This window comes from Aquila chrysaetos, chromosome 5, assembly GCF_900496995.4.
Source record: "Aquila chrysaetos chrysaetos chromosome 5, bAquChr1.4, whole genome shotgun sequence".
In the NCBI taxonomy this organism is placed as follows: domain Eukaryota; kingdom Metazoa; phylum Chordata; class Aves; order Accipitriformes; family Accipitridae; genus Aquila; species Aquila chrysaetos.
The window spans coordinates 13617704-13633531 of NC_044008.1; the positions used below are offsets into that span (position 1 = coordinate 13617704).

At 35.7% G+C, this 15828-nt stretch overlaps 1 protein-coding gene across 1 annotated transcript in view; it reads right to left on the reverse strand.

Moving 5' to 3' along the window:
- PTPN12 (protein tyrosine phosphatase non-receptor type 12) overlaps positions 1–15828 on the reverse strand; it is an 83359-nt gene that overhangs the window by 36791 nt on the left and 30740 nt on the right. Inside the window, exons 2-7 of the mRNA XM_030014755.2 lie at positions 10458–10566; positions 6895–6971; positions 5775–5870; positions 4696–4734; positions 3831–3902; positions 1195–1254 (exon numbers count right to left, since the gene is read on the reverse strand). Of these exons, the coding sequence (XP_029870615.1) occupies positions 1195–1254; positions 3831–3902; positions 4696–4734; positions 5775–5870; positions 6895–6971; positions 10458–10566 (453 nt within the window). The remainder of the gene's footprint in view (positions 1–1194; positions 1255–3830; positions 3903–4695; positions 4735–5774; positions 5871–6894; positions 6972–10457; positions 10567–15828) is intronic.

Here is a 15828-nt window from a genome sequence, read left to right on the forward strand (position 1 = left end):
AAACGGTTTCTTAATACAGGATGCCAATTAAAATGACAGGTATTCTGTAAAATTGACTGTCAACCTTCATGTTTTTGCAGGACAACTCTACATTTATTTTTATTTACTGACAGTTGCTTTTCAGAAAAATAAACGGTCACCTCAAATCTGACACTTAAGTATAAGTTTGCAAGAAAGGCTTAAATCATTCATTCTTAACACTTGTATGAGAATGCAATTGCTTTTATTTCACTGAAAATATGACAATTTTCACAATTAACATAACATACTCAATTTAGGAACTAGGTCTCATGTTTTACAGTAGTTTGTGTCATAAGTTTTCACTAAGATGAATAAATACAATTTCTTCCATAAAGAGACTAGTTGTAACCATTTACAGTTGCCAACTTAAATAGTGTAAATTAATTGGTTTACCAGAATACTTGTCTGGTAAACCAATTCTACATCTTGAACACTAGGATATCAAATCTTCAAGAATTCTGAAGTCTTGAGCTCACTTTAAAAAGTACATTTCTATCTTGACCCTTGAATATATTACATACAATTCCTCCACACAGAAGCTCTCCAAGCAAAAAGACAATGCAACTAAATTTAATCAAGAACATTCCATATTTTTCATATCTTATTTCAATTCCAAAAGAGTAACTTCTTACAAGCTAGAGTGAGAAACTGACAACAGCTTAGTGATTTTTTTCTCTTTTCCCCCATTCTTGCTTTATTTTTACTTGGCAATACAAATATATGAATGGGCATCAGGAATATCTTTTAACATTGTAAAACCCTCTTGACAATAAATGAAAGTGTAGGGCAAATTCTAACAAGTACACATACTTTACCCAAAAAAAAGCTAACTATAGGAAACGGGGTTTTGACAAGTTTCATTCAGGTTATCATCATATTTTCCGTTGGGGTAAATAGTGAAATTATCCTAGTGTGATAGAAGCTTTCTAGTTGTTAACACATGCTATTGAAGACCACCACACACCTTTGGCTAACCAAGAACATATATAAAAGACAAGTAAGGAATTTCACTACTCTAAGCTTTTAACATCACTTCTGAACTTGATGATTTACATACATGTAGAGTCAGCACCTAAAAAAGTGAAGGTATTTTTATGAGTTTCCTCCATCATATCATTTTAGAGACATTTGAACAACCATTAAAGTTGAGACCAGAAGTAATCATATACTTACATTTTGAAATTCAAGTAATAATGTTCTAATAAAGTAATCTGTTCTTGCTTGCTCAGCTTCCTAAACATGAGAAAACAGTAATGAATTAGGAAAAAAAAAAAAAAGATCAATATGCAGCATACAGCATATAACTAAAAACCCAAAATCTAAATTGAGGTGTCTTTTTTTCAATTTGCTGGGTTTGTATCTATGATTTCACCAAAAGATGGGCAATCAAAACATTGATTTTAAAACAGCAGCTTAGCTTGCTACACAAGATAAGTGAAAGATGTTACTTTCACTTAAAATAAAAATGTGAGTTTTCAAACCAGCAAGTGTCTAGCCTGCTCCTGAAACCATCAATAAACCTTGTAAGAGTATTTCAAAGTACTTCTGCTTTATTTCTCCATGCGTTTATTTAATTTACAGATTGCCTCCCACAGCCATCTTTTAACACTTCTGCCGTATAGACTTCAGCCTCTTACCACTCTATCCTGTGACACCTCCTTTCAATTTTCCCCTTCTATTATTTTCAATTAAGGGTGCATCTGAATGGATCATTGTAATTGTCTTGCTTGTGGCCAAAAAGCATAGCTTCTAGGCTCCCAGAATTTTCAAATCTGCCTTTGGAACATCAAGGAAGGTTCATACTGTAGACACCAAATAATATTACTGTACTTAAAATATCAGTAATATCGCAATTTGCACATGCTTTTAAAAGCTTAGCATTACAGCTTCCCACAGTGAATTTAGGAGACTGGATATATGCTTCCATGTGTTCCTATCTGCTACTGGGAATTTACCATTTTCCATCAAGAAAACAATTGCAACACCTTGCAGGTTTAAGGAGATAGTGCGTAACTAGCAGCCCATATACACCACTGTACCCAAAGGTAATAGATTCTCAGCTGTACCTGAGAAGTCACTTACAATGTACACACAATCCCTTTCCACAAATACTTGCCAAGTATGTGACCATCACCCACTAGGTATGGGGGGGGGGGGGGGGGGGGTGGGGGAGAAAAACCTCAAACCCACAAGCCATTTTTTTAATCAATTTAAGGCTATTCAGAATCTTTATAGACTAAAATTTGTAAGTATATGTTTTCCTGACAAGATAAACTTGAAATGTACTTAATTCTCAGTAAACTATTTCAGGGTAAGATTAAGAATAGCTCAATAAACTGGCATGCTAGCTCTTTCTGAACACCTTAAAGCACTTCAGCTAGAAAATTGCAGCACATAATTTTCAGTTAAGGAGAAGAAAAAAACAGTTTTGAGATTAATTTGGAATGGATCAATTCCACTGTTTTAGAATAAGTGAACAGCTAAGGCTAATCATGAACTCCAGTGTAAGAAGTTCACAATAAGATCATTTATACTGATGACAGTTATACTCAACACTTCAATGTCACATTTCATTCATATCCTAATAGTAACTAATACAACATAACAGAACCTGATTAAACTCCCAGGTAGCAAGATTAAAAATAAAGACACAAGGAAGTGTTTTCTTCCAACAACACAATGGTGTGAATGTCAGAAAGAGTAAGTGACCAAAATTTGTCAAATTCATCGTCCACCGCATTATAAAAATATATACTGATAATCCAAGGGCAACATCCAACTAAGGAAGTCCTGCTAGTCCATTGCTAGAAGCTGACAACAGGTACAAGAAGCAGGATCATCCTATACGTGGCTTATTTTATATTTTCTTCCCTTAAGTAATTAGCCTGTCATTGAGCACAATGTGATAGGCTAGATGGCCCTTGGCATCACCTAGAAATGAAGGCTATGTGATCACAACTCCAAGAACTACAAGGTGAACAAAGAGGCCACAAATGTGTTTAAAGCAGGAAGGAATAAAGATACAAAAACAGGTGTGTACAAAGGCAACCGGATACTATCCCACACCTAAGGAATGCTGATCATATTGATTTTGGTGGCTATGCTCCCACACACCGTATCCTCCCCCATACCCTGAAAACGTCACAAATAATGAAGTGAACTTCTGCTACTTCTACTCCATCTTTCTGGAATCATAACTTACGAGACAGTTACCCGCCCCCCAGGAATTCTCCAGAAAAAGATTCAGACCTCATGGTGATCTGCTACTCATTTTTGTTTTGATTTTAAAAGCAACAATAGAAGCAAAGAAAGTATTTTCAAATAAACCTGTACCTGTTACCAACAAAAACAAGATAAAAAACCCTAGAAGTTTAGTTTCCATTTTCTTTATTCATGCTAATTAACTTTATGTATTTTAAAGGAGATAACCTATTCCAGTGTTACTTTCATTTCTCATGCATATCCAGAATGCACAAGAGAGAAACAATTGCATGAATATTATTTGATTTCTTGAGTATGATACGGACATTCAAAACTACATCATGTAAAGTTAAAGAAATGATACATAAAGATAAAAGACCAAGGCACACAGGTTCCCTACTTAAAAAAATAAAAATAAATCATGGAATATTCAAAAAACCACACAGCTTAAATACACACATTGTTTTCCACTGCATTCCTTTCGAGAGTCTTTGTGTAAAATTTGGTACCTAACGATTAAAAAAGCATTTGTTTTGTAATACAAACTGTTTGTTGAACAGTTATTTTAAGTTACAATTCAAAATTAATTTATAAAGCTTTATACTTACACAAGAAACACGAAATGGTCCAAAAGTTACAGCTGCTTCTCCATACAGAGGCCAGTAACGTTCACATTTTTTCTGTTAAAGCAAAGAATCTTAATTTAATTCATGTGTAGCACTGAAAGATGATGATTAACAGAAACAAAGCAGTCAAAATTATTATCTTGAATGCCTTACTCTCTCTTATTTGGTGCTTTTCTTTAACATGTGCCCACTGGTGCCTTGCTGGACTTCTTTTATAGACAGTAAAATGTTTTTTCTTTTGGATACCAAAAGAAAAACAAAACCAAAAACTTAGATGACCAATAAATACAGCCAAAATACACTTTGTAAATTAGGACGTGAACTTCATGACTGCCTGCATACGTGCAAGCACGCATCATACAGATGGAAGCTATGAGAGCTAATTTATTTTTTGTGAAAGTCTGGAGTTCACAATTCTGGACCACTTTTTTTTTCCTTCTCAGGTCATAAGAATATAGCAGAGAGATTTAAAAGATAGATTGTTTTTACAGCTGTATCAATTGACAGGAAATCCTGAAGGACTCAGGATTTTGATAGTTGGCCTACATCCCACAAAGAGCAAGGTTTTTTTCCATAGTGACATGACAGAAACAGACCATTGGTACAGTTTGGTATACAAACACATATATTCCACTGAGATGACACCTAAATAATAATGTAAATAAATGGAGCAAAGAAAAGCAGTCACATTCATTATTTTTCATGCATACAAATATAAGGATAGGCATTCTCATTCAATCTGGCAGATTATTTTACAGTTACGGATTTGGCATATGAAGCTTCTCAAGTATTGGCATATTGCCCCGCATGGGCAATGCTCATTTAGTTTTGTATTTAGTATACATACCCTTCCCATTTCAAATTCTCGACAGGCCATTACAATTATCTGAAAAGGAAAAAAGATGCTTGAAGTTAGCTGGTTTTAGATCAAGTAAATTCAGCAACACTTTACTGCTTGCTTCTATCTGGGCAAATACTGATACTCCTTCATTGGTTACTACTGAAGGGACTAATTAATACTTTTTCCTACCTGCAGATACATGCTTTTTAATTCTAAAATAGTACCCAAGTTCCATCCTGCACAAAATCTACAACACTACTACAACATTTTAAGGCTACTTAATTTGAATTCACTGTAAGCCTGTACAAATATCTTACATATTTATTCAGCCTGACTATAAAGTCTAAACTTAATCAGAAAAATATAGAGCCATTTGCCAACTGGAAGAAACATAGCTATATTTGCTTAAAATAATACAGACTGCTTAAAATAGGTGCAAAAACCTATTTAAAAAACAGGAATCAGATTTCTTAGGTGAAGCTACTTGAGATACACTAATGTGAACAGCACAATAAAAATGCACCAACAGGTAAGCTATTTGTTACAATAAATAACCACAATTTAAGTGTCCGATAAAACAAAAAATATCTTCAGAAATAATTTGTTGAACATATCCGATTTTAACAGTACTTAAAAGTTAAGCCCTGATAATAGCTGTTTAAACAGATATAGAATATATAAACCACTAAGTAACCCAAAATTAGCATAAATAAAAAGGTAGGCTTTTATTTTTTTTGTTTCACATGCTGCTTCTGTATCTGATTTTGTCAGTCCACATTAAGTCAGACTTGTAAGGTCTCCTACAGCACAGATGTAACCACAAGCACCAACGTATTCATAAATACGCATGATTTCATATTCATTCAATAAAATTATTACTTTGAATTTACATTATTAATTAAATTGAATAAATAATATTGGTGATATATAGAATGCTATTTAAACCACAAAAACAAGTTTTGAGAAATAAATGGACTAAATCACTGTCAACTTTTTTGATAATAGGCAGCTCAGGCAAAAGATACACAATCACTGTGCCACGAAATAAGTTAATACCCAGTCTTGGTTTTTAAGTAGGTACTTACGGCAACATTGTATTCCCATATCATCCTCCAGAAGTCTATTACTGTATTTGCTAGTGGTCCCTGGGTAGCAACATATGCTTTTGGCCCATGTACTCCCTAGGATTGCACAAAGGAACCATTAACGCTTATAAAGAAAATTTATCTGCACTGAATAAAAAAGGCTTTAGGTTATAATCATGTAAAATTAGAATATCTTTTTCTTTTTTGATACAACAGGAAGGGTGAATGTGAGTCCCATTTACATTAGTGGGAATTTTGCTGGTGATTTCAAGGGGACCCAAGATTATAACAGCTACTGTGCTGCCAGAGACTGTAACAGAAAATATTATTTTCTGTATGATCAAATTCTGAAGATTCCCTTTAAGTCCTCATTTTCTTTGTTACTCAAACATTTAATGATGAACATTTTAAAAACTTTCTGCTAAAAAGCATCCCCTTGAACAAATTTAAATTCCCCCCTTCCCAGTAATACATTTCAAAAATCCAAAATTTTAGAATTTGTTTCTTTATATAAAGTTCAAAATTTACATTCAGCTTTTCAAGCTAAACATTCAATAAGTGAGATTTATAAGAATACCTGTTTCTGAATAAGAATTACTGTGCAGAAGCAGCATCAGAATAAGGCTACAAGGAAAACCTAAGATATTCGCAATTGGAATCAAAAGTGTAACAGGCTTTTAGCCAAATTCTGGCTTCTCTTTAAGAATGTTATACCTAACTCCATTGCCACACTTCTGCCATGAACAGCAAGAAGTGCATATTAACATACACAATTTGTCAAATGCCTCATTTATGATCCCTCTCAAAGTCTGGTATTTTTAACACTACCAATTGTTAAAACAATCGTATCTGAATTTCCCTATGGTATAAAGTTCCAATATGGTTGCCTGTCACTTTAAAATGAAGTATTTTACATTATACTTACACTTAGAGCCATATTAAAACTTAGAAAACTGCTTTATAAATGGCATCATGTTTGCAAATTTATTCAAACCATAATAAAAAAAAATCTTCCCTCACAGTTTTAAATTCTTATCTCAGACTATAATATTAAAAATTGCACTGATATGAAATAAAAGCTTAAAAAGAACTTAAGAACTGTTAAGAGAGTAATACGTACCTTAATAAAGTTTGCATTGATGTAGTCTGAATCTTGTGGGGGAATTTTTAAGGTCAGTTTAACCCGGCTATGATCAACTAAAAGAAGAATTTTTTTTTTTTTTTTTTTTAAGAAACAAGAATTACAACACATGTAAATCAATATGTAACAGTAAATATAATATATATATAGTACATATTATATGTAAAGAAGAAATTACACATTAAAGAATGCTTCCCAAAGATAAGTCACACAAGCAAGTCAGTCAATTTAATTTATGGGTAAATCAACTCAGGTAGGGATAAGCAGAGTAGGTCCTACTGTGATGTGCTTCTGATGCTCAAGTTTACAAAGTAACAACTACTGGAATTCCAAGACCCACTCATTACAAAGAGGCAAAATTCAATTGATCAGAACTAATCAAAATTGTAGTTACACAATATTAACACAGATCACGATGGTCAGAATTAAATGCACATCTGCAGAAAGAATAAAACACCAGTGCATAGTTAAAGGAGCTGGCAGGTCTTAAAGTCTCTGCCAAGGAGGACTCTTAAGTATTACAACATGAAACATATACTGCGGTTTATTGCTCAGACACAGACTAACTTCTATCCCCCCAAACACTGGGCTAGACACTTTGCTGGGGCACTTCTAAACTAAAAGCAGCAGATTCCTTCATTCAGGGGGTTTTGACATTTCAAGTTTCTGCCTCAAGCATTACTGTCTCAGAGAAAGCTTCTTATGAAAACAGCAGATCTTTGGAGACCAAAATCCTCAGCAGTCTTAAAAGTAGCCTTTATTACTTGTTGACAAAATAAACCAAACATCTTGGAATTCTTTTTGGCATTGAAAACAAATTAAGTGCATCTTTAATGCAGAAACAACTTGATGATTCTTACTAAGAAGGAGGGTAGGTTGTTTGCCAGTCCTTCCAGCTCTTGTTGATACCAACACTTCCTAGCTATCACATAAAACTCTTTCAAACTATCTCTACAATAGAGGCTGTTGTAGTCAGAAATTCAGATCAAAAAAATTATCTTCGAACTGGGGAACAGAAGTATCTGCAGAAACAGCACCTGCTCGAGCAATTTCTGTTACTTTCTGCTCCCAGGGTCAATTCCTCAATCACAGAACAGCTGCTACAACTTTTATTAGAGCTAAATTCAAGAAAAAAAAAAAAAGAATGAGTCTATTTAAACAGAGGAAATATGGTTCATAGAGGGGTTTTTGTCAAAACATCACTGGTAATAAAACAAGGAACCACGCCCACAAGAAGTACATGCTAAGAGGTATTTCTATACAGAAAGCTCTTCCAAAAGCTTCCAAGATACTTCCTTCCAAGATGGTGAAATTTTCTGCCAGAGTCCTGATAACATGCAAAAAAATGTTTGTGTTACCATGCAATGCTTCCTAAAAAAGCACAAGTGTAGATTACAAGACATTCAGGTCACAGACTAAAGACAATGCACTCTCACATAAAAGCCTAGAGAAACCCTTAAAACATACTACACTGTATTACACTCTTATACATATAATCTAAAAGCAATAACACTTTATAAGCATGCAATGGTGGTGTCACAGACTTAATACTAAAAACTACTTTTAAATGGTGGATCAGACTAATTATAGTGGTAGACTAATGAGGGCTCCTATCTTCCCAGCACAGTAGATCCAAAATTCTAGAGCAGTCTCCAAATGTCAACATTTCCAGCCTGCCTCTATCTGCCACAGCTCAGCTCTTTCAGAGTTTTAGGTCTGGAACAGAATTCTCCAAGAAAAATTCCATGGCAGGTTCCAGCTTCAGAAGATTTAGTGCCTGGATATTTATATATACCTTAAAGGCTATATATTGATATATATATATGAGTTAGTACTGAGGTACTGATCTCTCTGGTAGCAGTAACAATTTCTGGTAAATATAGCACTAATATCTGATTCAGTTAGATTTGTAAGGTCTTGTCTGGATTTATAAAAGATAGGCAAAGTATCATCCCCCTTCGTCATCCAAACCATCTGGCTTTCATTTCTGTCAAGCTGGTCTCCCATCACTTTATTGCTGGACCCTTTGGATGTTTGAAGATATTCTTCTTCAACTGAAAATATACCTTCAATTTTCCTCAATGTCAGCTTTGAGGTTTGCTCATTTTCCCCACTGTGATCTGTGTACCCTTTCAGTTCCCAATGAATCAGGTTTTATTTTTATGTAGATGAAAGAAAAGCACATCTACCAGTCTAGTTGCTGCCATTCACTACTGTACTAGCTATTAAGTGTCTCATCAATTCAGCCTAGGTGCTACCAAGATTACCAAAATGCCAGCATGGAAGAGAGTATAACAACTCTTACTATTAAGACAACAATAAGAAGTTCCCCTCTCTTGTTCACTGCATCCATTAAACATGTTTCCTCCCAACTAAAAACACAAAACAAACACAAAAACTCTAATGATATTTAACTATTTTGCTGCAGCTGAGCTTAGTACCACACTACTCTTCAACATTTGATGTATGTTATACATAAATCCTCTAGCAAAATATGAACACATATGCCTTTCCTAAACAATCTAGGGCCTGTGGCTCTAGGGCAAAGTTTACTGCTGGAAGTGTTGCTCCAAACACTGATAAACAGTAAAAACTCCAGCACTAGAAAAACAGAGCATGCGGGTATACAACAATCTGAAACATAATTTGCTGGAGTTTACTACTAGAACACATTTTGAAAATGAAAGCTAACAATGCTTATGACCATTTTGAACTTCCTAGTCGTTATAAACCTCCTAACACTTCTGAGAAAGCTAAGCAGAGTAAAAATGTATATCTGTTGCTAATCTTTTGGGATATGAAAAATGGCATTTGTCAGAAGACTATCCTTAATCTCACTGCTGCCTGTTCATATTGAGAAGCATAGTAAAAGCTTCTGAAATACACGGCCTCACAAGCTACACAAAGTGAACTTGTAACAGGCAATCTTGTCATTACAGATCACTGATGCATTATATCCACACATTGGTGGTTTCAAAATTTAAATTCTGCTCTGACTCTTGTTTTCTGTGTTCATACATTAAACAGGAATTTCATTTGGGCTCTAGCAAAATACAAACCAAAGATAATCCAGCACTGAAAGTTCTCTTGACACAGTTTGCAGGATACAAACAAGTAAAACGATCTATTTTACTTCAAACCACCAAGCCAGGTTCCTTAAGGCTCCTTAAAATTTCATCTAAAGTTTATGCTGACATCTTTTTTGTTTTCTACCATGAATAACATGCTCCTAAAGAAAAAAATACAGTCAAGCACCTAGTAAAGTTCTAGACTATTCCAAGCTAAAATGAAAATGTCAGCTTGATAGAGCTTGGGACCTAGCACACATTTTATCTTTAGGTGATAGCTCTCCTAAAAAAAAAAAAAATATACAAATGTTCACTTACTTTGCCTTCCAAGTTAAAAATAAAAATTTTATGAAAGTTCTCTTTCAGCATTCTCCAATTTTGCCTTTCAGTAATAACTAAACAGTAAAATTCAAAATACATTAAGAATAACAAGCACTTTCCTTTGTCTTCTATTAACACATAAATCAGACTCACATGGCAATATATCCTTATATCTATTCTTTTTAACATTTTCTTCTTTTTCTCCAGTGGCTGTTGGGTAGATCTTCTCTGTTCTGTATTTTGTTGATAATCTTCTTAACCTCTGAAATAAAACATTTATATTATATTTTCAAGTCTCAATATAACAGAAACATACTTCATCAATTCAGCTAATACCTTGTGATAAGAAGATCACTCAAACCCTCTTCTCTCTTTCTACAATATTCACTATGATGAAGTTTAAAAATCTAATTATCCACTACTTTTAGGTCATCAGCAGTTTAAAGCCAAGTTGAAGCCAGCTCTATACATCATGAGACATGGAACTTTGCAAAAGCCACTACAGCACCAGTATGGAATACAGCTATATTTACTTAAGAAATACACTGCTCTGTTAGGGAGTAACAACTGCATTAAGAATACCTGTGAGAAACAGAAAAATCTCTTAATGCTCAGAATACCTGGAGGACGAACATGGAGCAGGCTGGTTCAGAAACAGCTGTTAGCAGCTAGTACTTTGAAGCACATGGCTTCCAACACAGACAACTGAACAGAAAGCAAAATCTCACTTTTAACTCCTCATGCCCAACTCCTGCTGAGTTTCAAGCTCACCCAGACAAAGAAGGTCCCTGCCTCTCAGGTACAAGGTATGTGCAATTAAGATGAGTGACAGGAGGTCTGCTGTATTCACAACAATGTCATTTTTTTCCCTCTCCATCTATTTCAAATCCTAGAAATTTGAAACAGTCAAAATCTCTAATAATAAAATCCAGCCCATGCCTTCCAGCAACCTAGGAAATAAGAGCAATACAGCTTTTATCATCCCACTCAAATTAGGCCTTTGCAACCTTAAAACTGAGGAGGAAAAAAAGGTATAAACTGTCTTTGAAAAAAAACACAAAAAAAAAAACAAAAACAAAAAACAAGAGGAGCCAGCAGTGCTTATTATTTTAGATTGTGTAGACATCCAGACTTAAAAATGAACCTGAAGAACTCAAAGTTAACTCTGGCTTCCAGCTAAAGCTAGGTGGTTGTAACACCAGCCATTCTGTGGACACTGACATGGTAGTGGTATGCAAGATGATCAAGAGGAAAACAGAGAACGTAGCTTCAAAGAACTTTACCATCTCTATTAAGTGGTATTCTGCACAGGAAGGACAGAGTTGCTCATGTTCCCCTCCCTCCATCTTTAATGCTTGATGATCATCCTTGAAGACCCAAAATCGTTCATGGCTTGCTTTCTTTTGGGCAAGGGGGAGAATGGGGGAGGTTGGTTGCTAGTTAAAAACATAAATCCTGTTTATCACTGACTATGCAACAACATACAGGCAGAAGGGCATCATAAATAAGAGGATCTGCTTGGAAAGCCAGTTTTCTTCTTGAATTCTTCTAAAACACTTGGGAGACTCACTGCACACTTCAATTTTTTAAAAAAGAAGGAAAAATTAATTGGCAACTCCAGACCCTCAATAATTCTTCCAGCAAAAAAGGAAAAGAAAAAACACACAAAATTTAGCATTTCTGTTACCCACAGAAAAACACTTTCATAAAATTTGTCTGGATATCGTGAAAATGTCCACAAATGTGGATAAAACTTTGCATAAATTTAGTTGAATAATATGCATCTAATAATCCATAAAAGTAGCATTTACAGAGCAAAAACAATGGCAAGGTAAAATAAACTTTAAAAAGCAAATCAAGAAATACCAGTTTTCAGACAATTTTTTTTTCTCTTCTCCGAGGACTTTATCACAGATTAAATCACTGAACGCTAAAGAGAGTAACATAACTAGCATGCAGGGGTCTTATTCTTAAAATGCATTGCTCTTTAAAAACTTGCAATGTTAATCAATGAAGAAAAAACAGTAAATATTTGGAGATGGAACAGTAAGTCTCTGACCACATAGTGACTGAAGTGCTAAATATATTATCTGAAAACACTGCTACAGTGAAGAATAGGAAGATTCAATTCTTGAAAAGACATGTAAACAGTTACAGGAAGCTTCATCTTTGCAACACTAAAAACAAATTCACAGCATAACCTATACACATAGCAGGCAGGGAAACCTGGTTTGTAACATGGTACAGACAAAGAATACCACTGCACATGGGAGACATACTGTCCTATGTAACGCTGCCCTTACTTGTGTCAAAATAAAACATTGTGCCTGTGCTAAGACTGGGCACAACCAGGAGTCTAGAAATAGCAATATAAATACACATAATTTAGCTATATCAGGTAAGAATAGCAAGACTGAGAAATAGTTTGAAACAGGCTATAAGCCTCCAATTCGGGGGGGGGGGGGGGGGGGGGGGGGGGGGGGAGCAAAGAGAAACAATGATACTTTCCAAGCACAGCCACCAATATGATTTTGTATATTGTTCCACATCTCAATCTGGTTGTGAGTTTTGGGGTTTGGTTTTGGGGGGGGGGGGGGGGGGGGGGGGCATCTTGCTGATTTTTATGGGACAAATGCCATGACTCTGCTTCGAAAAAGTAACAGAAAGAAGTTTGGAGAAAAAACCACCTCTGAAAACCCTGAGTAGAAGCAGAAGTTATTTTGCATGAGAAAGGATACACTTGAGGAAGTGATACAGGAAAAAGGTCAGGTATCAAAAAGCACTCTAAGAAGATGATCCTTTTTGCTTTAGCCCATTTTAAAAGGCATGCAAAAAAAAAAGCACATTCACAGGTACAACTTGGACCCATCGTAAGCCAAAAAGGCCAGAGTGACTAGTACCAATTTTCATTTTCTAGAAAGTGATGCTATGAGAAGAATTCCGCATAGCCTTCTCCCCTGCATGATTCAATATCTGTACAATCCGCTAAACAGACTGGAAAGTAGGATTAGTGTAACCCAGCTCCAAGGCAAGACTGGAACTGAAATACAGGTTGATTTTAGCACACATCTGTTCCTAAAATACTTTAGGATCCATGCTTTTAATGCATGTTTGTCAGCTGTTCTGTGACGTGGGTAATAGAAGATAAGTACAGTCCTGAGAGCAATCAGAAAGAGTAAGTAGTACTCTATGATTTGTAGTAGTATCTGCTACATGGAATAGTATCTACTTCACATTTTGGAAGAGAAAGAATTGACTGAAGAGTAAGGAGAGAATTCTAAAAACTGAGCTTTGAATGAAGTACCACAGGAACGGAAAAGTGCCAGACTCAGCAGAAGATTCTGCCCTACATGCAACAGAAAATTGCTGCAGAACGCTATTGCAATGTGCACACACAGCCTGCTGTAGGATGCAAGAGATTCAGTGCTTCCTTCCTAGGTTACAGCCTACAGTGACCAGAAGGAGAAGAATGTACTCAATGGCGGAATGGGGGTAATGACAGGGCAGAAGAAGAAAGTATTTGTTCAGACTATGCTAAGTTGAGGACAAGATAGCCAGTAAGATCTGTCACAGTCCAGTTTCATGCTCATTCATAATTAACAACTGTCTACAGTACAAAACAGCACTCATTTGGGTTAAGGCAGTAAACTGCAAATCGCTGCCCAGAAGATACTCAGATGCCAACAGCAGGGACATTAGAGATCCAGCCTGGTGCCTCTGCAGATAACAGTGGACACTTCCATGACACTTGCATATTCACTGGAACTGCTACTCTGGTACCACAAAAATCTTTATTCTTTTAAGAACAAAATGGTCAAAAAGTAAGTGTATATCCATGATTCATCATACTTAAAGAACTACATTCATGAGGCCTTAAGCTCCATTCTCATTAGAAAAGCTCGAGTTTAATTCTGCTTATTCATTGCGTGACAGAAGTGGTTTGTGGGATGGTGACAAACACTTACCACATGTGACAGTGGGGAGACAAAACTTTGAAGCAATTTGAGTTTCAGAAACGTACTTCCAACTTCCACAGTGGTTTGACAGTCTGTACTACAAATCTACTTCAATGTTTTTACAAAAAGACAAAACAGCTTTTCAAACCCAACTTGTGGAATCCTACCATATTAAGAACTTAGTCCAATCAGTTCAGGAAACACAGATCTCTGACTTTTGCAGTCAAACTATTTAATCTATTTAACACTTTAGAAAGCCTGTAAAGACATATTTCTGGATATCATAGAAATGTTGTTTGTGAATTGAAGAAAATACTTATACAGCCTATTGAGATTTGAAGAACTCACTTTAAAAGCCTGAACTTTACTTATGATACAAAAGTTCTTGTAACTCCTTTCTGGGCTTCTTTTCAAGGAAAAATTTCACCAGGGCTTCACTTATTTAAAGTCCTCAAATTGTCTCCTAAGCCTTATGTGACACTTCCAATGGTCAAAATATCAGTCAGTAAAACAGTGACGTTTGCTTGAATCTCCTTTTTGACAATACCTGAGGAGCAATACATATAGTGTCAAACGTCAGCTGCTAGAATACTCCACAGCACCCATGGTTCATTTGCTATGTGACAACAGGCAACAGCAACAGGCTTAGAAAGCTCTACGTGGTCAGCTATGGCAGAGTCGTGAGATAACACCAATCACACAAGAACATATTTTGTTTTGCAAAATTTGCTTAAGTGCATTAAGAAATACTCAAAGAACTGAAAGTTAAAGAAAAGCTTCCATAAAAGTTACCTTAAAAATCAAAGCATAAAAGATACTAGGAAACACTTAAAAAATGTTGTATTAATGCAATCATTTCATGAAATAAGACAGCTATTTCCATCGTAAGCTTGACATTGCATTGTTCTTACTAGCAGCAGGGGAAGAAAACCACATGAATTATGGTCAACTGTGCTGTCATCCTAGTAATTTAGATAAACATTACTAGGGCACAATAAATTTCCTAGTACTTTTACACAGTGAGGAAAATGTACCTGTAAGCAGCAGTGTGAACCAAACTATCACAAAAATGTAAAAATAACTACCTTCTTGCTATCTATGGTCAGATTACACAGGTTTCAGATTCTATACCAATACTATGAACACAGAGATGCCAGAGACGCCTTTGTCAAAAGGCAGCTCAAGTGCAGACATGGATGTATTACTGCTCAAATGGGGCTCTGACTTTCTAAAACTGCTTTGGTTCCAGAAGTATTTTAGCTTAAAGTCCATGCAAAGCCAGCTGGAGTTTCCCTACACCACTTTCTCATCACTGAGGGCTCTGGGAAACACCAAGACAAGCTGATGCTAATAAACTCAGCTGGAGGATGGACTATTCTGAGTCAGGGGTGCCTCTGCAGCTCTGGGTTGCAACAGCAAGGAATAAATGAAGACAGTGAACTGGGTTTCATTTAGTGACTCTGCCAGAACAAGAGCTGCGTGGGGAGAGTGGGGCACAGTACAGCTTAGCCCAGAGTTTCTGGGGAAGTCAGGTCCAGCTGAGCTGAATCAACACTGAACTGTCCCAC